The sequence below is a fragment of the Carettochelys insculpta genome, chromosome 11, assembly GCF_033958435.1.
Source record: "Carettochelys insculpta isolate YL-2023 chromosome 11, ASM3395843v1, whole genome shotgun sequence".
Taxonomy (NCBI): Eukaryota; Metazoa; Chordata; order Testudines; family Carettochelyidae; genus Carettochelys; species Carettochelys insculpta.
Genome location: NC_134147.1, coordinates 25571693 through 25597682, shown reverse-complemented (window position 1 = coordinate 25597682; position 25990 = coordinate 25571693). Strand labels below are relative to the sequence as shown.

The 25990-nt window shown below is 42.2% G+C and overlaps 1 protein-coding gene across 3 annotated transcripts in view; it reads right to left on the bottom strand.

The window, feature by feature from the left end:
• The window catches only part of FLNB (filamin B), a 102016-nt gene that overhangs the window by 23576 nt on the left and 52450 nt on the right, over window positions 1-25990 (bottom strand). For 2 of the 3 annotated variants that reach the window (XM_075005873.1, XM_075005874.1), the window contains exons 11-29: window positions 25700-25836; window positions 24916-25109; window positions 24353-24466; window positions 23720-23863; window positions 23287-23410; window positions 22858-23018; window positions 22211-22301; window positions 21787-21956; window positions 18256-18373; window positions 16133-16395; window positions 14869-15466; window positions 14464-14637; window positions 13979-14141; window positions 13416-13576; window positions 10012-10179; window positions 7558-7681; window positions 6871-7027; window positions 4234-4423; window positions 1530-1777 (exon numbers count right to left, since the gene is read on the bottom strand). In XM_075005873.1, the coding sequence (XP_074861974.1) occupies window positions 1530-1777; window positions 4234-4423; window positions 6871-7027; window positions 7558-7681; window positions 10012-10179; window positions 13416-13576; window positions 13979-14141; window positions 14464-14637; window positions 14869-15466; window positions 16133-16395; window positions 18256-18373; window positions 21787-21956; window positions 22211-22301; window positions 22858-23018; window positions 23287-23410; window positions 23720-23863; window positions 24353-24466; window positions 24916-25109; window positions 25700-25836 (3499 nt within the window). Of the gene's footprint in view, window positions 1-1529; window positions 1778-4233; window positions 4424-6870; window positions 7028-7557; window positions 7682-8482; window positions 8576-10011; window positions 10180-13415; window positions 13577-13978; window positions 14142-14463; window positions 14638-14868; window positions 15467-16132; window positions 16396-18255; window positions 18374-21786; window positions 21957-22210; window positions 22302-22857; window positions 23019-23286; window positions 23411-23719; window positions 23864-24352; window positions 24467-24915; window positions 25110-25699; window positions 25837-25990 lie in introns of all 3 variants that reach the window. The other variant, XM_075005875.1, reaches the window with a different exon arrangement.

The window sequence follows — 25990 nt, the reverse complement described above, 5'->3', positions numbered from 1 at the left end:
GATGTACTGGGAATTTACACTGAAACAAGGCCTATTTAAGAGACTTTTTGGTATTAGGACCAAACCCATCTCTAGACTCAAATAATTCACTACTACACTAGGAAGTAGCAAATTTGACTGCCTTTGGAACCAGCTTGTTGGCCTCATGGAGGTGTTTTCTATGGGTGTTTTGAGAGGCTGTGAAGAGGAGAGCCACTTCTATCAAGGAAGTATCTTCAGGGAATGGAGTAACTACCTGCAGAGCTAGCCAACATAAAAAAAAGTCAAAGCATAGGCCTTTGAAGGGCAGCACTAGTAAGTCATGCTGTGAAATCAAGCCTAGCAGCAAGGCAACACTTGTACTTATAGCCAGCCATTTTTAATCCCTATTGACAGAACTATTCTAAACTTTCAGCCCAAACAGAGTGGTTTTAGTGATGCAACATCTGCTTCTGTAACAAGACATTTTTCATAATAGTGGGAAGTGTTGAGACATGTTCTGTTCTACATCATGGAAACACCACACCAGCGTGGAGACACTAAAGAAAGTGGTCAGAACCTCCTTCACATTACCTTGTTTATTATGCTGACATGAGATCCTGCCATGCACACAAGTTATCTAAGCCAAACGATGTACAAGTTGCATCTCCCTTATCTGGCATGCTTGGGACACAACTCATCCCCAACAAGAGAGGGGAAATGGGGAGCTCCAGATCCTCTCATCTGGCAACATCCATGGTTTTTGTGGTCCAGCCTGTTATTTGCCAGACTACACAGTAAGAACAAAAATCTTGCATACCAGATTTGTAAACCCTCCAAGAGCTTCTTCGGGTAGTTACAACCAAGGCACCTCTCAAATATTTCTAACTGCCTTATATAAACAGACATACCTAGCATGCCCATGTATAAAACTGGCAGTTGCTAGAAAACAGGGGGACCTGACTTCCAATCAGTGAAGTCATTTAGCAGTCAGTGTGCAATGTTGGAAGAGCAAGAGCAAGTATGTTCTACTACATGTTCTTTCACAGATGACTCATTTGGGATGAAGTCATAAGTTATAGCCAACTGACCAGACAAGGTGTGTACGTAGCAGAGCTTACAGTAACAGCAATCCTGTAAACCAAAGTTTAAGGACTGAATTGTAAAGGGCCAGAAGTAGTGAGGAAAGCTCTGCAAGTAAAAGATTGAAACCTGACTCAAGACCTTCCTCCTACTTACAAGATTAGGCGTAGCAGCCATGTTAGTCTATATGTGCAAAAATGAGAAGCTGTGTGGCACTTAGACTGATTTTTCTTGGAGCACAGGCTTTTGTGGGCCAAGATCCACTTAGCCCAACATACCCACAAAAGCTTATGCTCCAAAAATCTCAGTCTATAAAAGGTGCCACATGACTGCTTGTTCTTCCTCATACTATATCCAGTGCAACAGTATCATGCACCATTAGTACTGTAAATACCTGTATATAAGTGTCCAGATATATTCTGCCAAACTATTAGAGAACTACCTCTGGCACACTTCCATTTTAGAAATTTGTTATAAAATAAACTTACCATTACAGTGAATGGGCTGTTTGGGATATCCACTCCACCGAAGCGGACATAAATTACATAGGTTCCTGGTTTAGCAGCAGTATAGAAGATGTCGTAAGTCCCATCCTCATTTTCAATAACTTCTGCCTCAGCTTCTGTACCATCTGGTGTCAGGACTGTGCATGTCACTTTACCTTTCCCTGCAGATTTAGCATCAACTACAAAGCCAACTTCCTCACTAGTCTTCAGAGTGGATGCAATTCCAGGACCTAGAAAGCAATTTTAGGTTAGACAGCATTAGTTTTACGAGTCAGGGTGTTTTAAAGTAACATTAACTATTCCTGTCAAACTACATAGAAATGCCCCTCATTAAGACTAACATAGTAAAATGTTCACAGGACCAATTTTATGGCAGGAGTTGTAGTTCTGGTAGATATGACTTTTTGCTTAGTACATACTCATGTGTTCCAGGAATACTTTCAGCTGAAAGACAGTTAACCTTATTTTTCCTTCAGCTCAGTTTCTCCCTCAAACACAAAGCTTGACGGAGAAACTGGATGGAGAATTGCTTTCTCAAATATAAGTCATCACTTTTTATCCTTTATCAGGTGACTGCTTTGCATATGGAGCAAACTGTCACTCAGCCTCTTTGTACTAGATTTGAGCGAAATAAGGCCCATTTCCTCAGGATGGGCTACAGGCAGGTCTACACACAGTTACCAGGCATTTGATGCAGCAATTGCTCAATTTTCTGGAATTTGATTTTTTGCAGCATCTTTGTGCGCGCAGCAAAAATCTTTGGGCTCAGCCATGGAGCTTGCTACTCCATGCTATCGCATAGAGTAACGGATGTTGGCATGAGCCTGAAGAGCCCCAACCTGTACTATAGCAGAAAGCCAATTCTAGCTATGCTAATGGTGTACCTAGAGACTTGGCTATCCTAGATTAGGCCAGGCTTAAGTCAAGATGTGCCAGAGGTGAAATGCTGGCACAACTGACCATCATTGACTCTGCAGGGACATTCACTACGATGCCTCAAAAAAAAGTAATGAATGTAATTGGACATTCAGTAACTCCTATGAATACATAGCCATCAAGCACAACCAACTGTAAAAATATTTAGGTCTGATGAGAAATATGAAGTGCATTTTTACAGTACATTTAGGACATCTGCTTTAGAATGCCAACAATGGTATTTATCCCCAAAGAGGGTAGTTTGACCATATTCAAAGTGAGCGCTTTTTGGAACTTAGTCATTTAATACAGATCCAAGCCATTTGAGAGTTTCTATGGTAACTACAGATATGCAAATAGAGCCCACATTTTAGACTTAAATCCACTTCCTTAAAGGTAGTTAAGCGGACGTGTGATAAACTGTCAGTTCAAGCCTTTAGCAGTTAGTGTTGCTCTCAAAGCTAAGTACTTTAATATCCTCATGCCACTTTGATTCGGTCTAAAGCCAAGTGCCCCCCCCTCAATTTTACAGTAATATTTCTTCATTCATGATAACCATCTATAGTTATTTTAGAAGCCTGAAACTGATTCAACTGTCAAAAGCCACTAACTTTAGAAGGTGACAGTGTTAAGCTCAGTCAAAACATTAAAGTTTAGTTAACCACAATGTTTTATATCTAAGCCCTTGAATGTAGATTAGAGTTAGAGTTTACTTACTAGCTAACAAGAGATTATGTTTTCCCTCCAACTGTCACCAAAACCTGGAGTAGAATTCTGCTCTGTATATTTCACTACAGCAGTTAAGGCCTGAAAACTAGCAGTTAGGAAGCTGCTGTTCATTGAATTCTGTTCTACAGACAGTTCAGGGTAAGCATTTTTGTGTAAGACTTAAGAATGGCGGCTTTATGCTACTGTAATCCATAGCATTCCAGCCATTACCCAATAGTGCAAGTTCTCATCTGTTTGATTGAAACTAGTTCCTGTACATTCAGGTCTTAGAACTTGCATGATGTGAGAGCAAAATGGAGGTTTTAAATCACACACCCTTACCCTACACAAGGGCTTAGCTCTCCGGTGAGATTCAACAATACAAATTTCATAGTATGGTCTGACTGTAGAAAGGAGGGCTGAGGTTGATGGTATGTGGCTTACTCCTTGCAGTTTCAACTTAACTCACAGAAAGCAGTCATCCCTAGAAGATAACCTTCTGGAAGTCAATTCTGTTAGAATGGTGTTCTACTAAAGCCCTGCATGGAAATAAGTTTCTCTGCAGGTCTCTGCTCCAGAGACCTGCAGCAGCTTAAGAACAAGCTGGTGTGACTGTTCCCACCAGCCAACACCCCATACCAGCAGCTCTTCCTGACCAGGTGGCTGCACTGTCCCCAGAAGCCAGTACAACTCCAGACAGGAAAGACAGCTGAGTACACCTCAGTTGCATGACCAAGAGGAACTGCCAGCATGGGATACTGGCTTCTGGGAGCAGCCAACACCAGGTTCTTATTGCTTGGTGGCTCCAGTTCCCAGGAGCAGAGCCCCGTGGATCAGAGCATCTAGATTTGTCTGCATCTGTGGACAGAAGTTTGTATTCATGCAGAACTCCATCTCCGAGAAGCTATTTGGGTCCTGCACGTAGTTATGCTTAGTATGAGGACAACCTCTTTACTTTTGTTGTCTTTTCAGGCAAGGTCACAGGAAAAGCCTTGTGTAGTTTGGCAAGAAATAGTTGCAAAGACTACACCAAGTAGTTTGAAACAGCAGAATGTCTACATACCTGTGGCCAGACACTTGCTGGCATCCCCTGCTGGTGATGCACGGATTCGGTAAGGAGAAGCTGGGATGTCATCACCACCATATTTAATGCCAATCATATACCGGCCTGTCTTGTCTGGGACATATGTTACTGTGTAAGTGCCATCCTTGTTGTCATGGACATCAGCTCTCTTGGGCTTGCCTTCCTGGTCCTGAGAGGCACAAGCAAAATTAGACAACTGGCTGCTCAAGTTATGCATTTAATGCAAGTTGTTCTTAGAAGTCTTCACACCACAAGTTTTACAAGAGGAATTATGCATTAACAGAATAGTAAATCTTGTCAGGCATGTTTAGAAATGTGCCTGCAGGTTCTTAAACCCTGGAGAAGAAAAAGTCACTACCTGAACTGGTTTAGTATCCTGATAGGATTAAGAACTAGAATTAAAAACATGCCACTTTAAGTGGGAAAATTAAATAGGTGTCAAGTAATATTGCACAAGTAAAAATAGTAGTCAAGGTTGACAAAAAAGTTAAAGGTGAGCAAAATCAGAGTAGGGGCAGAAAAGGTGGTCATAGTTATGGGGGGTGGGGTCGTTTTCCAGGGTCATTATGGGGCTCTTGCCTACTTGGCTTAATCTAATTTTTGGCACTCCCCCTACCCCCCACCCCCTTCTGTCCCTCTACTCTGATAATTTTTTTTCTGATTTGTCAACCTTTGATTACTTTTATGGTTCTGTGTGCCTCAAATATCGAGTCTGTTCTGGTATGGCTACGGTCTGAAGTGGGTCTGTTCCACAAAAACTCCTCACCTAATAAATTGTTAGTCTTTAAAGTGCTACTGGACTGCTTTTTTGTTTTGATAGTATCTAGACTAGTAGAGCTTTCTCTGTTACTGTTTCACAACTGCCACTGTCTTTATTGCCGACAAGTGTGTGCCAAAAGCTGGTGGTAGCATCCAGCATGCCAACTCTTACTCCAGCTGCACCCAAGGCAGTTTCCAATACAACCCAACTTTGATCCTTTTTCTTCATTATGCCACAAGCCTAACACATTACCCCCTACATATAAGGGTCAATTAACTGTTGTGAACTTTAGCACCTTAAAGAGACCTTGACATCTTACAGGCACAAGGAGTTAGACTAAAGGAGCAAAGTTAAATGAAAGTAAAAACCCCCAGGAGGTCACAACTCAAGACTGTACAAAAGGATACTTGACATGTAGCAGTGAGTATACAGCCATCGTCTGACCAACTCTCTCATGCAGACAGCCACACTTGAAGTGTTACAGAATTTTATCTAAGAAGCTACTTCAAAATTGGAAAGTTTAAACTTGCTATGTTAGTGTGACAAAATGAGATGTCTGCTGTGTTCTCTATAGGGTTGTGACCATCCTTGTGTGTTACTGGTTTAATCAGGTAAGGGCAGTGGCAGTTTGTTACAGGCACCAGCACAGAACTGGGGACTCCTGCCAACTGTCTGGGGAACAGAGACCTTGGCACCTAGTGACCTGGAAACCCAGCTCAGATTGACAGCAGTCTGCTCTGGCCTATGGAGGATACCAGGCTGTGAAGAATGCACCCTTGTGACCTGAGCAGCTCAGGTCAGCTCAGTGGCACAAAGAACAGATAAGAGGTAGAGGAGAGAGGAACAGGCAACCCTGTTGCAGGCCCAGAGTGCATGGATTCCCTGAGGGGGCCCATGCAGAGACTAGCATGCTAAAGGCTCAGAGGGCCAGTCCCAGGAGTCAGAGGGGCTCACTCATCCATACTCCCACCCCCCGCAAGAGAAGGGTTGTCATACCGAAGAGGGTTACCCCTTGGAGACTGCATGGGTGAAGCATGGCCATGACCTGCAAGTTCTTGACAGTTACTTCTGCTGTTAACAGCAGGATTACAAACCAAGCAATGGCATTATGGAGCATTACATTTGGACACATGAACCCTGCAAAGACCATGAAGTGGTGCATAGGGCTAGACAAGGCAACAGAGAAAGCTACCCTGTGTCCAAAGCCCTTAACAGAAGCTCTGATCAGGAAGCTTCACTAGCTGACTGTACAAGAATAAGGTTTTGCCCATGTCACAACCCTCCTCCTCCCCTTCTCCCCCCCACCATATTTGATGCTTGAGAGAGAAAGAAGATTTCTTGCAGCAGTAGCAGAAGTCAGACATGCACATTCCAGTTGTATCAGTTGACAGTTTGTATATTTTGCAGGCAGAGAGGATATTTGATTTATCATCCAAGGCAACTGTAACAGCAGAAGTGCAAGATTGGTCTTACCAGATCAGATAGGTAGGAAGGTGTGACTTTTTATTTAAAATTTGTTTTAAATGTCTGCAAGAGGATTTTTTTTTGCATGCACAGTGCCTTTGATCTTTGGAAAGATTAGAAAATCTGGAAGTTTTGACTTCAGCTCAACAGGTCATTTAATGCTTGATTAGTCAATTCTCCAAGCTGTTTAAGTGTCATGGTATTAATCCCTAAATTTCAGCTTCCAAGCAGTATCTGAACTTGCACACCTGTTTTAGCCAGAACACACCCTTCATGACTCCAGGTATTTCAGCATGTGTCAACCAATGCGATTTACAGAGTAAACTTTAAACCAGTCTACTCCCACTCAGGAACAGGCAATGTTTGCCAAAATAGGACTGACAGTGATTTACCGTTATCTGTATGGACAGAAGCCCCTCTCCTGCATCTTTGGCATCGATAGCAAACTCCACAGGTAAACTGGCTGGAACTCCATACGAGCTGATACCTGGTCCACTTGCAGTCACCTTACTTGCATCATATGTAGGAAGCACTTTTACCTTGAAAGGACTTGTTATTGGGGAACAAGTTTTGTCAGTAAACATTCGTTAGTGTCTACTGTAAGAGTTATCACTATTCAAGACTACAACAACACTTAAGCATGTGCTTAAATCCTATTATACTTTCCTGAACTGGGACCCAAGACATTAGTTTAAGGCATATGTTAAAATGAAGATGTTATAGTTTGTGAGTTCACCCATCCTTGCTTACACATGCCACTGCAAGATATTTACCATTTCTCCCCACATCCCAGGAGATAAGAATCATCTAGCAATACACAATTAACCAAAGACCACCTTGACCTGTGTTATGGTCCAGAAAGACATCTTTTCAAGTTTAAGCACACTTAAGTTTAAAAATTCATTGAGGCCCTTAGGGTTGAGGTCTGGAAAATGCCTCAAACTACACTGACTTAGAAGAAAGCTGAGCCAAAAGCAGTTGGTCAAAGTTACAAAGGCTATGACTCTTCAGAACAGGAACTCTGTAGTGCTATTTTAGGTAAGTGGTTTTGTGGAGAAATGGATGCTTCATCAGCTTACCTACGAGGAATCTCTTCATCCCCATATTTGATGGAAATGGCGTACGGTCCCTCCTGCATAGGTGTGTATGTGACTGTGTGAGTGCCATCACCATTGTCAACTACATGAACAGGCTCCACAATGCCTAAAAAACAGGAACAAGCCACTTGCTGAACAGCACTAGTCATCCATCCTATCTGAATGGCAGAATTGCATTAGCAGTCTTGTTACTTCAAGCTTGAAGCACTGTTGATTTAAAGCCTTACAAACAGATCTCACATATGCCTCCAACAAGTGCAATGTGTAAATACTAGGAGATTTTTTCCACGTCTTCACATTTGAGCCATAGTCAGAAATAAAATACATGCCTCGGCAACTTTAGACTTTCTGCTGTAGATATCAGCAAGAGCCAACAGAACACTTCGAGAAACCCTGAAACTGAAATGCTTGAGGGCAAGCTTAGGGCAGGAGAGCACACATTAACTCAAGTGTATCTGAAGAGCTTTACAAGAAGGGAAAGGTTATCGCCAAACTGTCATTGATAAGATTATGCACTATCAATGGGCTACACTGCACTTTGAGTTCAGTGCTGAAGCATGTTAGTACAAGACAGTGATTTTAGTCTCATGCTTCCCTAGTGTATCTGGAAAGATGTTGTGTTAAACACTTGTCTTAGTGCCCACAAAGATATCTTAAGAAAAAGCATGTAGCCTAAAGAAGTTTCATATTGAAATACAGGAAATCCTACAAACTAGAACCAACTGTTTCAACCTACTCTACTTCAGATGCACCAAATTTCTTACCATGCAGTAGGATTAGAGTTATTTACATCCAAGCATTAACGCAATCAATTATTCAGCAGCTATTAAATTTCAGTTGCCATGCAAAGCAAGTTAACCGTTGATTTTTGCTTATGTGCCAGCAGCAGTTAGTGAAAAATGCAAACCTGTCTCATAAGCTTCCCCCTGTGGATCACCTTTAAAGAAATCTGAAATTGCTTTCAGGGGACTGCGCCATGACTGGGAATCCATTTCATCTGCTAGAATTAGATAACTGTTATTTATAGGGCACTCATTTACAGAATTACTGCTCATCTTTTCTTATGAACAAGAGAGGAGACCAGAGGCTCATGTGACTAGCCCAGAGGTCACATAAGCAAGCTAATGCCTTCTAGTCAAGTTTTTAGCGTGCAGTTTCTTGCCTCTTACGACCAGGAATCCTATAGAGCTACATTTGACTTCAGCTTTACAAGTTACTGAAAAGCTAGGACTAACATGTGGGTCATAGTTGTATAATCAAGCCATGAAGGTCTTCCAAGGTATTCCACTGACTTTTCAGGAAACTTCCCAATGAAAGCCCTCTTCCATTTTAAAAGGGGAGTTCAGCATGCTTGTTTTTCATATTTTATATAAAAAAAAATATCAAAGAGCTAAGGGGAGAAATCAACCACCTCTTGGATTTACCCACTGATACTCCAGATTGCATAGTTCAAGAGAAAGCTATTCTTCCACTGAAATGGTATGTGCGCTCTGTCTGTATTTGTACAGTGGAGGCAAATACCAAGATACAGTCCTTGTTATATGAACACCCATTTTTAGCATCTTGGCCCTGGAGCTTGACATCAGCTAAAAGCCATCTCACTCAACAGATCTGGTAGTTTAAGAAAACCTGCGGTATGACTCAGGTCAGGGCTTTACGGGAGGGAAGATAGATTTCTCACTTCTTCCAAGGCAAGGCAAGACTAACCCATTGCTTTCCCGCCGCCCCCCCCCCCCCCCCCCCACCACCCCTGTAAGGTTTACCACCTGAAATGTGAACTCGAAGAGTAAGCCCTTGTTCATAGTAATCCTTTATTCTTCAGTCTCAAACATCAGAAAATTAAAGTTGTCCAAGAGCACAATTCTAGTAGTCCTAGAACAAGGTCTGTCAGTGGGGACAGTCATTCATTCTCACTATTCACAGGTCCAGACAAACCAACCAATCATGTACTCTGCACCCACAGCACACACCCCCCCCCCCGCCTCCCCGATTGCTACAACAGGCCAAATTTGTGGGGGCCCTGAGGCACCTGAATGCTATGCACTCAATGTGGCGCATGCCATGTGAGGGCAAGGTTAAGGACAGAGTGCTGAGCTGGGAGCATTGACAAATAGCTAGGAAGGTCTTGTGTGACCAAGATGTCTTTCCCCCCAGCCCCATCCCTGTCTTGTCAGAATAAAGTGAGTCTGGGAGAAATGCTTTGCTGAGTAGTTCTCATTCACACTGCATAGGGCTAGCAGCCACATCTAGAACAGAGCAATAGCAGAGTTCAGTGCTGCTCAGGTTTGGCTGAAGTGCTCCTCTAACAGGGCAGCCAAGCCACATTTGACACCCTATCCTCCCCCAGAACTGCCCAAGGCCCTGCGATTCTTAATCCAGCACTGCCTGCCAGACCTGAGTAGATCCATCAAAGCAGGGTAGCACAAAGACCCTTACCTCTGGATGCTGCCACCATAACTTCAAGTGGTGCCACTCCAGCCTTACTGGTGTCCACAGTAAAGGACTGTGGGATTTTAGCACGCACTGCTGTTCCTAGACCTGGGCCTGCAATCTTTACCTTGCCTGGATCCACAACATCTTTCACAGGAACTCTGAATGGACTGCCTGTAAAAGAGGAGACGAAATGGCCATAGTAAGATTTTAAGAAATAAAACAAGCTCACTGTCACCTTTTGAACTCCTGCACTCTGTAGTGTTTTCTTCCTCCTCTGCCCTGAGCATTGGAACATTCTCCAGTAAAATAAAAAACTGAAGCTGCACTTCAGTTTGTTAAAGGCTTCCAAGGACAGCTGCAGACTCCCTAGCACTAGAGGTTTAAGGGGAGATTGGACAAATCTCAATAGTCCCACCCCTATGCCAAGCAGGGCCAAACTGGGACCAATGACCTTGCACCTTCCCTATATTTTTAGGAAACTGGCTGCTAAGGGACCACTATCTCCAGTTTTGATCTGGTTTCAAAAGATAATTAGGTTTGTGGAGGAACATGTTGAGTTTCATCATCTTTGATGAAAGTATTTAGGTCACATGCTTCAAAATGCCTTTTAAAAAGGTGGTAAAGTCAGACTTCAAGGCTCTAACTGAAAGGGTGTCTCCATGGCCACTGGCTATTGTTTCCACCTGTGAAAGTTAGTATAAGCCAAAGGTGTTTCATCTCTCAAATGAGATAGAGGTCTCAGATTTAGGGAGACTAATTTAGCCAAAGATTGTTGCTAATGGAAGCCAGTTCTCTTGTATCTTGGGGTTCCCCCACAAAAATAACCTTATATTTAGTGGGCAAACCACACTGATGTGATGGTCCCTACTCCCACTATAGTCACTGCTATCTACAGCAGATGAGTGCCTCGTTTAAGATTTAGGACATTGCATTTGTGCTTTTGCAGCATTCAAGAGTTGTGGCTCCTACAGTCACACTTTTGGGCTGCACAACATACAGGTGGCACCTTGTGAAGAAGGCTACGTCACTTGAAGCCACCAAAGCAGCACCTCCCAACCTTTCCAACAACACGGTACAACTTCAGAGAGAATTCCATGGCACACCCACTTTTCAGGTGCACTGATTGCTTGTAAGTGACAAAATTTACTTGTTTACTATGGTTATGGCCAGATTTGCAACACAGTGCACACAAGCTAAACTAATGAATCAGAGGGAGGTTGAGTAACGGCTGAAGTATTCAACGGATTGCCAAGTAAGGTGGCAAGTCCACAACTCCCCTTCCTGCCAGCCCACTGGAGCCAAGATGCAGGTCCCAGCTCTACCAGGCTCCCATCCTCCCTCCTTGCAACTGCAGGGAGGGGAACCAGCTCCCTGCCAGTCCAATCCATTGGCAAGCAGCATTTCATCTGCTCCCCCATGTGGGCTGGATACTGGGTGGGGGGGCAGTATTTCCCTCTCAGCAGCTCTGCAAAGAGCCACCATGGGTGGCTGGGCAGTGGGGTGTTTGGTTCCAATCACAGGAAGATTTCATCTTATTTCAAGAGTTCCTGGTAATGCCAAAAACTAGATCTCTATTTTACATGGTATAGGCTCCCTCGTTGCCACCCTATTCCTCAAATCTTTAAAAGCCCAGTGAAGTTAATTTCCATGTTTAGTCTTTTGTATTTCTACAAGCAGCTATCAAGTCTCAACTGTTGTACATATCTACGGAGACTCAGCTACTAGGTGGATTGTTCAATCTAGTCACTTACCAAGCTCAGAACCAAAGCTTCCTGACCATGGATGAGTCATTTTACCCCCTAGACACCCTGCTTGTTTATGGCTGCTTAAGATGACAGCTTCTTAGTTGCTTATTTACCCATAAAATAAGGGCTTCACACAGATCCAGTTGTATAGGCTATTCTATTTCTAGACCTGCTGTGCAGTATAAAATCTGAAGAACTCAGATGGCATGGTTAGATTACATGCCAGTACTTCCTTTGGCTTTTCATGTTGTTTTCACAAGTGACCACTTCTGGCAAACTGCTATCAAGCAGTGCAAAAAAAAAGTGACAAGTGTTCCAAAGGCAGAGCTGTATTAGGCAGTTAACCAAGAAAAGGGGACTACACTACGCAGATTTAATGGCAGGAAGTAAAGGTCTTGGCTTAAAAGGGAGGGGGATAAAGAACCAGAGAAATACTTGTAGGGCCTGCAGACAGCAACTGGAAATATCTCGGCTATGTGCCATAATTGGCTGGACCAGAGTGCTTGCTACAAAACACAAAAAAGGTTTCACTGTTGTAAGTGACCTGCCAGCACCCTCCTCCTGCAAACTGGATGTTTAGCTGTGAACCATTTGCCTGTAATTTAGGAAGGAAGGAACAGTGAACAACCCAGAAACCCAAATGAAGGTGCATGCAGGCATCCAGTTCCTTGGCCATTTACCAAGTTGCAGTACATTGATAAATGAGACTAGTAGCAGTAGTCAGTTCCATGAAGTCCTAGGAAAAAAGGATGTACATTGTTCTATACGTGGGATGCTAAGTGCTCAGAATGCTTTCAGTAAAATTAACAGCCATTTAATCCTTGGTTTAAAGCTTAAATCATGGCTAAAAAAAACTTTAAATTTAGTTGCTGCCAAACTCTTGGAGCACTGTTCATGTGTTACTATGGATATAAGCTTGAGATCCAGCGTGCCCATGAGATAAAAGTGGGTGCCTGTTTATTTTCATGGAAATGGTAGCAGTAAGGTATTTTGTTGCAGTGCAGGATAATCCCAGAATATAAAATCACTAAAATTTGTTCATTGCAGAAAACAGGGTCCTAACATCCATACCTTCAAAGGACTGCCTTAGTCTGGCCCTTCTGGACTTCATTGTGCCATTTCCTTAATTGGCGGATCAAACTTTTGGAAAGTGAGTTTACTCTGTTTCTGTCCCAATATGCTATTGGGCTAGGATTTATACAAGCTAATACCACCTCAATGCACAGACACTGCCCACGACAAATGGATCATTATGTCCATTAATATTTGTCAGGAGATACTACAGCCACTTTAAAATGGACATACCCAGAGTACAAGTTCTGTTTGCATTGGGCACCTACCCATAGCTTCACCCTTAGCTAGCTTTTGAGATGTTTTTGCAAGTTTCTGTTTAAGAATCTCAAGTAACTTCAAAAGACTGCCTAATGCTCCCAGACTTCTGACCAAGCAGCATCAGTGTATGTACACAAGCAGGGACACAGATTTGTAGGTATCTTTCAGCACAGATGAACTTCAGCAACTTGGAAAAACTCTTATCCCAGCCACTAGTTTGCTACAATACACAACATTAGAACATGCTACCTGAATGTGAAACCTGGCTATGTAATTATATTTTCAACCTCTTATTAGTTTTAGGGCATTTTCTAATGGAATAATTCTTACCAGGTATATGTTCTCCCCCATATGTGATGTTGACATCATAATCTCCTGGAGCATAAGGGATATATTCAGCACTGCAGCTGCCATCTTTGTTATCTTTACAGCTTATTTTTGATTCAGAAGGTCCTTCAACAGTTATGCCAAGTCCACCAATTCCTGCCCCTCTGCAAAATGAAAGCATACTCGTGTGCTGCATTTTATGTTGGCATTTACAAATCTTGTCACCCCTCTTGCATTTCAGAGAGTTGTGGAGTAAGTATGGACAAGAATGTAGCTTTGCTGCATTTTACCCTAGAAGTGTATAAAACTCAGTTGAGAATCAAAATAGTTTAACTGCTATGGGAGGCCACATATGGATCGGTGTGAAATTTTAATTGAACAGGATATGACATAAGCCTAACACCACAGGTTTGCAATAGCTACTTCTAGAGCAGCTTTACCAAAAAGGTACACTGGATTCAATGGACGTAACTGGTCTGTCTTGAGTTACATTGGGTAGATGACCTGAAGTTAAAAACTTTTGTAGTATATTGGATTCAGCACTTGGCCAAGTTGTCCCTAGTTACCTGGTGACAACAGTAAATGCATTTGGTCTATCAGTGAGTGCCTCTTTAAGTCCAGCTCCTTGGGCTTTTACACGTGATGGATGGCAGCCTTCAGTAACATCCACTTGGAAAGGGCTGTTTGGAACAGGTACATCATCATACATCACTTCAATTGTGTGAGGACCTGTGGAAGTGAAAACCCATCATTAGGTTAAACCGCCACCACCACCACCTTTAAAGGAGCCATTCATTCAAGATATTCAAGCAATTCAGACAGTCCTCTTCCTCTAGAGGTCTCTGATGTGATCTAACAACTAAACTTAAATTCTAGGTTGTGTAGCATGTTCTGCTGAAGTGATACTTAAGGAAATAACTTGTCGTACATAAATCCTATTTCCTGAAGAAATAGCTCTTCAGTGAAATATTAGCATTGACAGAAACAAAACCAGACAAGGTATTGGTTTGTCTCCCTCTTTTCCACACAAGGGGGTCTGACACCAGGTTACCTTTCTCAAAGGGTGTAAACTCTACTGCGTATGTTCCATCTGCATTGTCTTTGATGAGACAGTCTGTGGAAGCTCCAGAGGGATTTGTGATGTGTGCTTGGATATGGTCTCCTCCAGTCTTTGTTAGGGGCTGGGCATTTACAGTGAAGTCTGTTGTAGCTTCACGGAAGACATCTGCAGAAAGATTGAGGGCAGGGGGAAAGAGTCATTTAGACTATGAAAAATCCTTAATTTCTCAGACATTTGTGCCAGCTATGACTGATGGTATAGAAGTATATTCTCTGGGGAGGGGAGAGAGAGTCACTTGCTCTAGTAGCGTAGGTAGGTATATCCATTACTGCCTTTCCAGTCCTAGAAGTGTTGTGTAGGGTCAGGCAAACAAACCTAAAAGCATGCGAGTCTCACCTTTTCCTTCTATTCCTGGTCCAAACACTTTAATTTTGCTTGTGTCCACAGCTGGATCTACTTTGACATGGGCAGGAAATTTTGGCACTTGCTCTCCTCCATACATCAACATAAGCGTATACATTCCAGCAGAGAGAGGCATATAAGTAACTGTGTATGTTCCATCTTTGTTACTGTGAACTGCAACTTCAGCTTTAGAGCCAGACTCTGAAACTGCTTCTACTCCCAGCTCCCCAGGGCCAGCTTCTGAACAGTCAACATGAAGTAATCCTGCTTCACCAACTTTCCCACCTTCAAGACCTGGGCCTGTGGCAATCACTTTAGACACATCAAATGGCATTTCAATATCTGCTTTGAATGGAGAACCAGGAATGTGAACATCTTGAAACAGAATATTTACATAGTATTCTCCAGGTTTAGTAGGTAGGTAACTGACTGAGCAAGTCCCATCCCCATTGTCCGAGCATTCAATTTTAGCTTCACATGGGCCTTCTACAGTCAAACCTAAACCTCCAGTTCCTGCCCCTTTGGTATCTATTGTAAACTCTGCTGGTCTTCCAACAAGACCTCCTTGAAGGCCTGGACCATGGGCTTTTACCTAGGATAAAAATATATCTAGTTAGATGCCATCATATTAATGCAAATTCTGATCTAGCAGTTGCCTGGCAAATAAGTGCTTCCATAAAAAACTCCAGACTAATTCACTTGGCATGTCTTGCTAAAGTCTGCTAAACTCACAAATTAGAGAGCCATTACAGCAAGAAAATAAGCTTCTTCCCTTTGAAGGAAATCTTAATGTCAAGTTGTATTAGAAACAATATGAAGTCTGCTAAAGTTTCCATGCTTACAGACTTAAGCTTGGCAGTCTCTAAACCCCTGAAACAGAAAAGGTAGCAACATTAAGAGGTGTTTATCCTGAGTTATTAGCCAAGTGTATTACAACATACATTCTTTGAGAGTGAAATCAAGCAAGTCTCATTAATTGCCATTAATACTTCTAGTTTCATATTGCTTAACACACCTAGAGTTAAGTTTTCAGTAGTGAGAGCTCTTTTAAAGCTGCAGCTTAAAGGAATGAAGTCCTTAGTTATGATTTTATGAAGCAAAAACAACTTAATGCTCAAAATTTAGGTAAGAGCTACTTATGTTTTTTCCCCCATGGTTGTGATGGGTTGAACATGCTGTGAAAATGTTCATGCTCTTATGCAACAAAGGAATCTGAGTCATGCTCTGTCAACAGTTGAAGCATTTCCCACGAGTTTACCTTGGTGGGATCTGGTGGTAGTGTGGCTTCCACTGTATAAGGACTTCCTGGAACTGGGTGGTCATCATAACTCACATCAACGACATAAAGGCCTTCTTCTCTTGGAATGTACTTGGCAGTGCTGTACTCTTTGCCAAGAGTGGGCTCCACCACACATGGCACAGTTTTCCTTGTAGGACTGGAAATACTGACACCCAGCTTTCCCTGTCCGCCAGCTCCTTGTGTGTCAATTATGAATTCCTGATCCTTCCCTACTTCCACTCCTTAAAGAGAAGGCCCATATTAGCATTGCACAATTAACGGTCTGGTTAGATTTCTTAAATCCTGTCTTTCGACACTCAAATGGCCTCATGCACACAAAAGGAGAAAGTTTTACAGGGACTTTTGATGAACTGATAGGAATATTTCTTCAGATACAGAAATCTGTCATGACAAGCAGAGGCAATAGGTTAATTGGAAACTTAAGGATCAAATGGCAAGCAAGATCATGCTCAGACCTGTTCAGTGCCTCAAATGCCTCTGAAAGCAGCAATGCTCATTCAGAAGTTTGTTACAGCCTTTTCCCTGCTCCATGACCATTTACAGATAGCAGAAGGTAATGTGCAATTTAAACCCTTAGCGTGCATATTTGCTCTGGTTTTGCCCATTGGTTAACAAAAACAGCACCCCCATACCTTACTGAAGCTGTCCATTGTGATGAGCCACCGGCTCAGAATTGGAATGAGTGAGCGTTACCATCTTTCACTATAAGCCAGCACCCTAACAAGGCACTTTATAGCCAAATCAATCCCTTGAAAAATTGATTCCGTCTCTCCAAATAAGACATTTGGAGCTAGCAAAGCATCTGGTGATCTTTCATATGGGACCTTGCCATGTGAAAGGTCTTCTAGAGCTACCCATCCCACTGGCACCTCTGACAAGGGGCACTGAAGTTTAAATTATATAGAACAGTTTACACTGAACATGCTTGTTTCTGGTTATTGTAAGCCATTTGTTTTGAACTCTAGAGACAGTTTTAAAGGTGTTAAATGCACTTTGGCATCTAGTTCTCATTGAATTAAGTGGGAGACTGAAATGCCTAGTTGATGGGCACCAGACTTCTTGACAGGTAGATAGGCACTTCATTAGTAAGTGTGCAAAGTTAATTTCAGCCATATATACTGTCCACCTATTCGTTTAAGCCAGTTTTTAGTAGACAAAAATAGCATCCACAGTGCAAAGGCTAGTGTCTGAGTGACCATAAAAGTCATCTATTTTCTATTGTTCTCCTGCAAAAACAAAAAGTTATAAACCGACTAGGAGGGAATCTTGTATTCTCAGAACTATACAAGACTAACCCAACCCCTGAGATTTAGGTAGAACAGAGGTTGAGGTGGTATGAAATGCTAGTTAATCCTCGCTTTTGAAAGCCTATTGGGCATCCAGCTCTGGTCTGAAGCCATGTGAATTGATTCAATCAACTGGGTCTTATTCTCACTGGACTAGTGTCCAATGATAGATCCAGTCAAATCTGAAGGGGGAAGACTCCCATGCATTTTCAGGTATTCCTGGTGTAATTTAAGTCTTAGAAAAGATTCTCAGTTCAACTCCTATGAAGGTGTTACCTCCTGGCAATAACATTGCCAAACCTTACAAGAAAGGTGTAGTGGGGTCTCTACTACAAGACAAAAAAAACCACACACACACACACACAAACACACTTACCCCTAAACTAGGGATACATTATATTGGATTCTGAAACTGGGCCTCAGAGCAAAGATTTTCAATTACTTCTATGGCCAGGAACAGGATTTTAAACAAACTAAAATAAAGTTTGTTATCCTTTGGTATAGTTTACAAGCTAAACATATGCCACAATCCTGTTGGTGCAGCTATCTGAACATCTAGTACTGGCCACCATAATTACCTAATTAAACTAACTTATATTGAAGTGGTGCTATTGTTACTGTTACTTGGGCTAGAATACCAAGTAGTTGTAAGAGCAGGAGGAATTCTTGAATGTTGGAGGAAAAACACACAAGCCAAGTTACTCAGTGATAAGATCGCAAAAGCAAAAAAAAAAAAAAAAAAAATCTTGCCACACTAAACTATGCACTGCATAGCTCATTTGCTAGTGTACTTACTGTTTTCAAGTCTGTTGACTTTAATTTTGCTCAGATCCAGTGGAGCAGCTACCCCCACAGTGAAAGGGCTTTTGGGCACAGGATCACCACCATAGGTTACAGACACTTTCATTGGACCCTGCCAAGAGGCAAGTATTGTAGGTTAGCTCTTCTGCCATTTCATGAATGTGCTTTACTACTCAAAATATAAATGCACATGGTTCTGCCAGTTCCCTGCCCTGACTTCACACCAATATTTTAGGTTTGAACACTTCATTTGACATGAACAAGCTTACTCATGCCAACAGAAAGTTATTTTGATTCCACCAAAGAATTCAGGCCACAGTTGATTTCTACTCTTACAGAGCTCAAGCAAGACAGCTGAATGAAAGACCCAACTGAAGACCAGGTATCCTGTTGCACAGTAGGGACAGCCTGCCAAGTACAGGCCCACAAAGGCCCATAAAATATCAGATGTATAAATCAAACAGATTAATGCTCCTGTGTGTTTTGGCTGAAATGCCAGTCATGGCCAGATTCAGAGCAAGTGTGTGCTCCTTTCACACTTTCCTACCACAGTCCATATTTCAGCTATACTCTGTTTGCTTACTTTTTGTTCTTGGCTGGTTTAGCTCCTGTGTTAAATATGCACGAACATTTTACATAAGCCAGTGACCAGATTTCCCAATTTCACCCAGTGCTTCTGTAACTGCTTATAGGCTATTCATTCAGATTATGATTCAACTGTATGTTTGTAGTTAACAGCATTATGCAAACATTTGTGTTAATGCTGCCCCTTGGGAATTTAATTGCTTTGTAAACTCCCACATCCCTATGTGGATTTTACCTACATGTTCCAATGAAATCTGCATGGAGACAAGCTACTGCCCACAAATCAAAGCCACTACATGGAAAAAACTCAATGCCCAATAGCTACAGCACTCCCTCCTGCCAGGTTGGCAGCCTTCTCCCCTTTTCTACTACATACTGTTTTACTTCAGCTGCCCTCAGTCCCAGTTACTGGCTCCAGCTGAGGTGGTCCCTTCTCCTTCATGATCACCACTACTATCTACACCTATAATTTCCCCAGGCTTTTGTACAACAGCCCATTGGGTGCCAGATGAATATTTAGGGAGCTAAAGGATAGTTTCTGGGCCATATAATGCTGAAGAATGACGATTACCACCAGCATCTCTGGCTTTGTGTTCTTTTCAGATCTTTAAAAGCCACAGAAGCAGTGGAAGGATAGCATGGACTAGATCCTTTGCTACCTGCCCCCCGCCAAAAAAAAGACCTCCTAAACCCTACATGTCTAATCATCTAGGGTGGAAAACAGTTGGTTTAATTCTCTGAATAAAGTGAGACTGAAGTTGTATTTTTACAGGGCTGGGAAGTGTTTAACTGGCATTAGTCACTGCTGTGTTTACTGATTGGTGACCATTTCCTCCCACAATGTTTGCTTACTCCTCCTCCCATGGAAGTTTTTGGGCTGTCTTCATTCCCTCCTAATCTTTGCTAGGTTAGCCTGTGAAAAGTCAGAGGAACATATGCCACATTGGTCAAACAGGCTATTTCTCAAGAATTATGCCACATACTGTATTGTTTTAAAATATCTGCTAAAGCAGGCAGAGCCACCACTTTTACCTCTATTGAAATTCTGCTTCCTTTTTTAACTGGAAGCCTTCAGGGCAAGATAGAGAGCCCATATAAAGAGCATTTAGGCATCCCACCACATTGGCAACCACTCTATTATAGGCACCTGGGAAAGCTTTGTAAGCTGATCAGGTCTGCTTACCTAGCTACTAAAACCCAAACTCATCTATTGGGTAAATAATTTCCTCACCATAATCACAACACTGACTGCCAGGAACATTGTGTGTTTGGCAGTAACAGCAACTCTGTACACCCTATGCAAGGGAGGTGCCCAGAGTCTGGCAGACTTACAGCAGATGTGATGTTAAACACCCCCCACTTTTTTGGGGGCGTGGGGGGGGAGAAGAGGAGGAGGACCAGGAATGCTGGCTATTTGGATGCAGCAAACTTGGTTACTTTTGCTGCCATCACTTTTTATATGCAACAGCAAAGCCAGACTGAGAACCTTAGATGTATGTTTTTAACAGGTGCTCTAACAAGAATGTAGAGATATCAGGTGTTTTCCTTAAGGTTTAATACTCATTCTAGGACACCTGGGCCAGTAATAAAGTCTAGTCCCATGCATACACCAAAGTAGCCAACCTCTTACATATTACTTCTCTCCAAATACATTAGCTGAAGCTACTGATGTTCTTTGGCCAGGTCTCAAGTGCACACCAATTTTATGTTAGATCAAAAAAAACTCAGACTAGTGTTTAAGTGATAACTGAAGCCTACCAAAAAAAATCATTTGATTGTACTAAATTTCTTAATACTCAAGCTGTTTTTTTTAAATTGGCAACATAAGCAAGCTTAGAGCCCTCTAAAAAGTAGTATCATTTGCTTTTATTTCTTCCATTCTGGTTCTTGTCCCCTTAGCCTAAGGGACTTGGCTCCCAAGTCATCTGAAAAGCTACAGTAGTTTCATTACTTTACTGCTACAATAGTGATAAAATTCTGGGGTTTCATGACTTTTTAAAAATTCACACAAAGCTGCAGATAATGGGAAAACTATGCTCTCTACAGAGAGAATGGCTCTCCACTAAAATACTGTTCTCTCATCTGAATTCAGGGTTCAAATTCTACAAACAAGCTAGCTGAAGCTGCTCTTGAAATTAATTTTGCCATGAAACTGGTTTATCAGTAGAGCCCCTCAAATGTGCAGGTGACCATGAACTGCATTTATGGATATAAATATATCCATGCAGGGCTCTGCTCAGATTTGATTGAGGACAATTCAGTTCATTACTTGCAGCCCATGCACAGCAGACAACTGCAGCTTGCAAGAGTCCAGGGGGCAGATGTGGACATCTGTCTGCTAGTTTTAGCTTTACCTAGCCAGGGTTGGGGGGGGAGGAGTGCCAGAACTGGGGAAGGAGGAGGACAGCAACCCCATCATGGTGAGCGGTGGGGTGAGGGGACAGATGGGGCATAGGGCCTCTGTTTGGATGCTGCTGCGGTATTGCTCCCCCATGCTTTTAAGAGGCTTCTGCATGCCTCTCAGTCGATAGCTTAGGTTTATCAGGTTCAAGTTGTTACCATTTCAGCAACTTGTTATCCCATATCAATGGCTAAACTTCAGATATGCTGCTAGCCACCACTACATTCTGAGATTCTTTGCATCCTTGTTTCAGTTGCACTCTTGACAGGCCAGGCCAAGCCAAATGTACGATCTACAACTTTACACAAGTGCTGGTTTCTGCCTCAAGTGTCTACAGATTAGTGTCATGGCCCCTAAAAATTCTACAGTAAGGCAATCCAGGGAATGATAAGGATTTTGTTACTGATTCAAGGAGCTAAGTTCAGTTACAGCCACAGCTTCATGTTGGTTCACTCACTACATATATTTTCAGATTTGTTTTTGCTGCAAGATGTCATTTAATGGGTGATAACACTCATTGCTCCAGCGGTTGGACTTACCTGCTGTACTGGTGTGTATTTAACAGTGTGGGAATAGTCATAGTTGTCAATGATGTCCAAGTCCTTCACAGCCTCTCCTGGCACAGGTCCACTGAACTGCACATCCAGGGGTGCCTTCCCAGCACCCTTAGTGAATACGGTGAAATGTGTTGGTTTACCATTTTCCATACCTTTACAGGAAGGTAAGTGAATTTGGATTGTTAGCACAAGCAAGTTATCTATGCACTAGATTAACTTTAGTCCATAACATGAAAGTTTGGCTATTTCAACTTAGTCGAGTAAGTTCCAAGGGAATGCAGAGAGATATTCTTCTGTAATGGGACAGTTGTGATATGGTTCTTTGCCTACATAATAAGCTTCATCCTACCTAACCACCCCATGCTCAGCTCAATACATCATTGGTATGAAACAAAAGCACTCTCACCAGTTTTGGTTAGTCCAGGTCCTTCAGCTTTCACCTTTGTGGCATCATGTGATGGGTCCACTTTAACTCTGAAAGGGCTGGCAGGAATCTCCTAGAGCATAAAACATGCTGTTTCAATAGCAGTTACAGCATTTGCTTTTCAGTGAAAGGACTACTGTCTTAAGTTTGACATAAGGCATTGTCTCAGATAAGAGACACACAGCTCTCCTGAAAGTTGCAACCTGCCAAATAAGACATCCTAATGCATCCCATGACTACTAGCCAGCCACTCCTTAGCAAAAGCTGAAATAATGCATTAGTACCTTCCCTCTAAATTCCACTGCTCATAGAAAGGCAGAGTCAGATTAGAGGGGTCTCTTATTACTGTTCTAGAAGATTTGTTAACTTTTGCATCACTTTGCAAACTGTAACCTGGCTCTGTGTTTAAGTAACATCAGAGCATTTACTGCACAGTTACTCCAATGTTAGAGTTAGACAAGAAACCATGATTAGAGAAATTTCCTTCTTGGAGTTTGGCCCAAGCTATGAAAAACCTTTTCAAAAGCTTATCAGTGACACCCCTATGAACAAAGTACATAAAATCCTAATGTAGAACTACTATTTAAAGCCTTCTGCATAGTTAGCACTTCTAGTCAGCAAATACAAACCTCTCCTGCAAAAAGCACTTTTATAGTGTAACGCCCAGAAGCAGGTGGCACATATTTCACTGTAAATGTATCATTAGCATTGTGTATGATGTCAAAAGCAATGTCTTCCTCTTCCTCACTTATAACATGAGCATCACATTTAATGCCAACACTGACATCACCTAGGAGGAAACAGATGTGCCACAAGATAGTCAGGAATCTTTAGTATCCAAATAGATGTATTCTGAGCAACTAAAAACAAGTCACATCTTGATTTTAAGTTCTTGGATAGATAAAGTAGGTTGTCAAGTACATGTATGACTCACACCATGCAGAACAGCACAACTGGCATTTAAAGCCTCACCTTTCCCTTATGAAGCAAAAAGCTTGAATCAAAGGATTGTATTGCACTTAGGGTATCAGATAGCAATCCATTATCTACACTTTTACCTTCTCCTGCTTCTGTGCAGTCAACTGTGAAATGAGTAGGCTCATTGGCTTTCAGACCAGCTCTCTCCACTCCAGGTCCAACCACTTTTACTTTATGTGGATGACTGCCTTGTCCTATGAGGACCTGGGTAGATTCACAGATGTTCATAGTTATCCCTTGATTATACAAACTGTCAGAAGCTAACTTAATTCTTGCTTAAAAGAATAGAAAGTTCCTAGACTCACTAGTATTGGAGCCCCTTTTGACATGCTAGCCCACAGAATGGGACAGGCCACTTCAACCAGATGGAGGTATGTAGCAAGAATTCACTTTGAGTAGCTCTATCGATTCATAATCACTAGCATGGGTAAGGACAAACCAGCTTGATGTGGTTTGTTTTAGAATATGTAACACTAGTCCCAGCCACATAAATCTGCAGGTTTTCATACTTACCCTGTATGGACTATTTGGTACATTAACTCCTCCCCAGACAATGGCAATAGTATGTTTCATTGGTTTAACTGGCATATAAGAACAAGCACAGATTCCATCTGGCTTGCTCGTCACTTGGATGTCAATAGGACTTCCTTCTGCATCCTGAAAGCAAGTGTTTGAGATTTAGAGACTGATGACACAAGTGGGTCCAAAGAGACAGGACAAAATTCAGATGCAGGACTATCAAAACAGGAAGACAGCCTTAAGACCACAGCAAAGCTACTTTAAATTTTAAGCACTAGATTTGTGTTAGACCATTGAACTGCTTGACTCTCCTTGCCCCTGCTTGCCAAATAGCAGAAGTCTAGTAAACTGGCAAAAAGCCAAATTTTAGGACCACTTTGAGAAAAGTCTCAATATGTGCAAGCCAGGGACTCACCATGGGCCATAAGTGGCTTTCAGTCTGCATTTGGGATTATGCAGCATGCCTAGCTTCCAACTGTTTTTAGAAAATGCAATAAGTTACACAATGCTCAGAATCTACATGGATTTTTTTTTTAAAAAAAACCAGAAGATTAAACTAGACAGACACTGTTCTGCCCCTGTATTAAGATGGATTGATAGGCAGTCCAGCTGTCTATGGGTTTTTACCTGTGCATATATCTTCAGAGGTGCTTTCCCAGCTTCTTTGGTCTCAACAGTAAACTCAGCAGGATTGTTTACAATGCAACCAGTTCTCTCCAGTCCTGGACCATAAGCCTTTACCTTTTGTTCCAAAAGGAGGAAAAAAGGTTGTGCAGTGATTCTCCAGTAAAAAAAAGCAAAAAAAGCTAGATGCTAATATTTCTAAGAGATGACCCAAGACCCTAGCACAAGTCTTCGTGAAAGGAGGATATCATTAGGTGTTAAATATACAAGTGCCAAGCCTGAAGATGCTTAAACAGCTTTTTGCCTGCTGAGCAAGCGCCACCCAAGTTATTTGAAATACTATGGTCCCATTATTGCAACAGCTCTTATGCTCAAAGTTTAGCAGGCGCCAAGGAATGGCCTCATTTACAGCATCTAAGGAAAGCACTGGGATGGGGTCTTCAGCCAATCCCTGACAACTAGTTAGAATATGTACAAATGAAAAAAGTCAAGTCAGTAATATTTGTACAAATGTAAACAGCCTTAATCAAACAAACTATGGACAGATGAATTCTTCTGTGTCTTGCCTTCTCTGGGTTGAAGTCTCCAGAAGCTGGTTGGATGAAAGCCATGTATGGGCTCTCTTTTATGTCTTCATCATCGCACATAATGTGGACTGCATATTCACCAGGCTCTTTGGGCCAATACTTCACATCACAAGAGCCATCATTCTGATCATCACATTCTATTTTTGCTTGAGATGGGCCTTCAATGGCAAAACCTAACAGAAACAAAAAGCCATCTTGTCTCCCAAAGACAGGGGCAGGATGTAGGTTTATGGTTTACTCAAGACTGCCTCCCAAGTGCCACATATCTTCCCTGTTCACGATTCTTACTCCAGACATGGAAAAGGTGAGTGAGGCCAACCCACTTACCTCAGTTACTGTGGTGTTGTCTTCACCTCAGATACATAAGTCTAACCATATTTGCATAGGGAAAGCTATTTTTCAGAATATAGGATACTCTGAATAGAGCCAGATATTGTAAGCATAATGTTTAAATAAATAGTGATTCTGATACAGTCTAGGGAGGCAGAATCCTGGTGTCCCCCCTCACCCCTCAACTGTTTAAATGGGAGCTGCTATAGACCAGGGCTGCTCCAACCAGACTGAAGCACCCATAGCATGCTCCAGCCCCCATTGGTTAACCATGATCAGTAAGCATCACCCTCAGTGGAGGCTTACCTGTTAGCCATTAAACCCCTAATGCAATCACAATAAAGTTGTCAGAAAGGCTATTCCCCACCCCCATCAAGTAGATTAACAACTAAAGCATCTGAAAGCCTTAGCCAGGAAAGCCAGGAGGACTTACCAAGAGACCCAACTTCTGTGCCAATGGATTCTACAACAAAGTCAGCTGATTTACCAACAACTCCTTCATGAAGTCCTGGTCCCCAAGCTCTCACCTTCTGTGGACCTGCTTCAGGACCTACTTGAACTTCAAATGGGCTATTAAATGGGGGGGGAAGGAGTCCAAATTCAGGATGAGAGAGAGAGAGTCAAAATTAGCACCCATGCATTTATCACTTGTCACAGCTTAAAGCTACATTACACAACTGTTACCCTACCAGTGCATGGAACAAGCTTTCCAACTGAGTTAAGT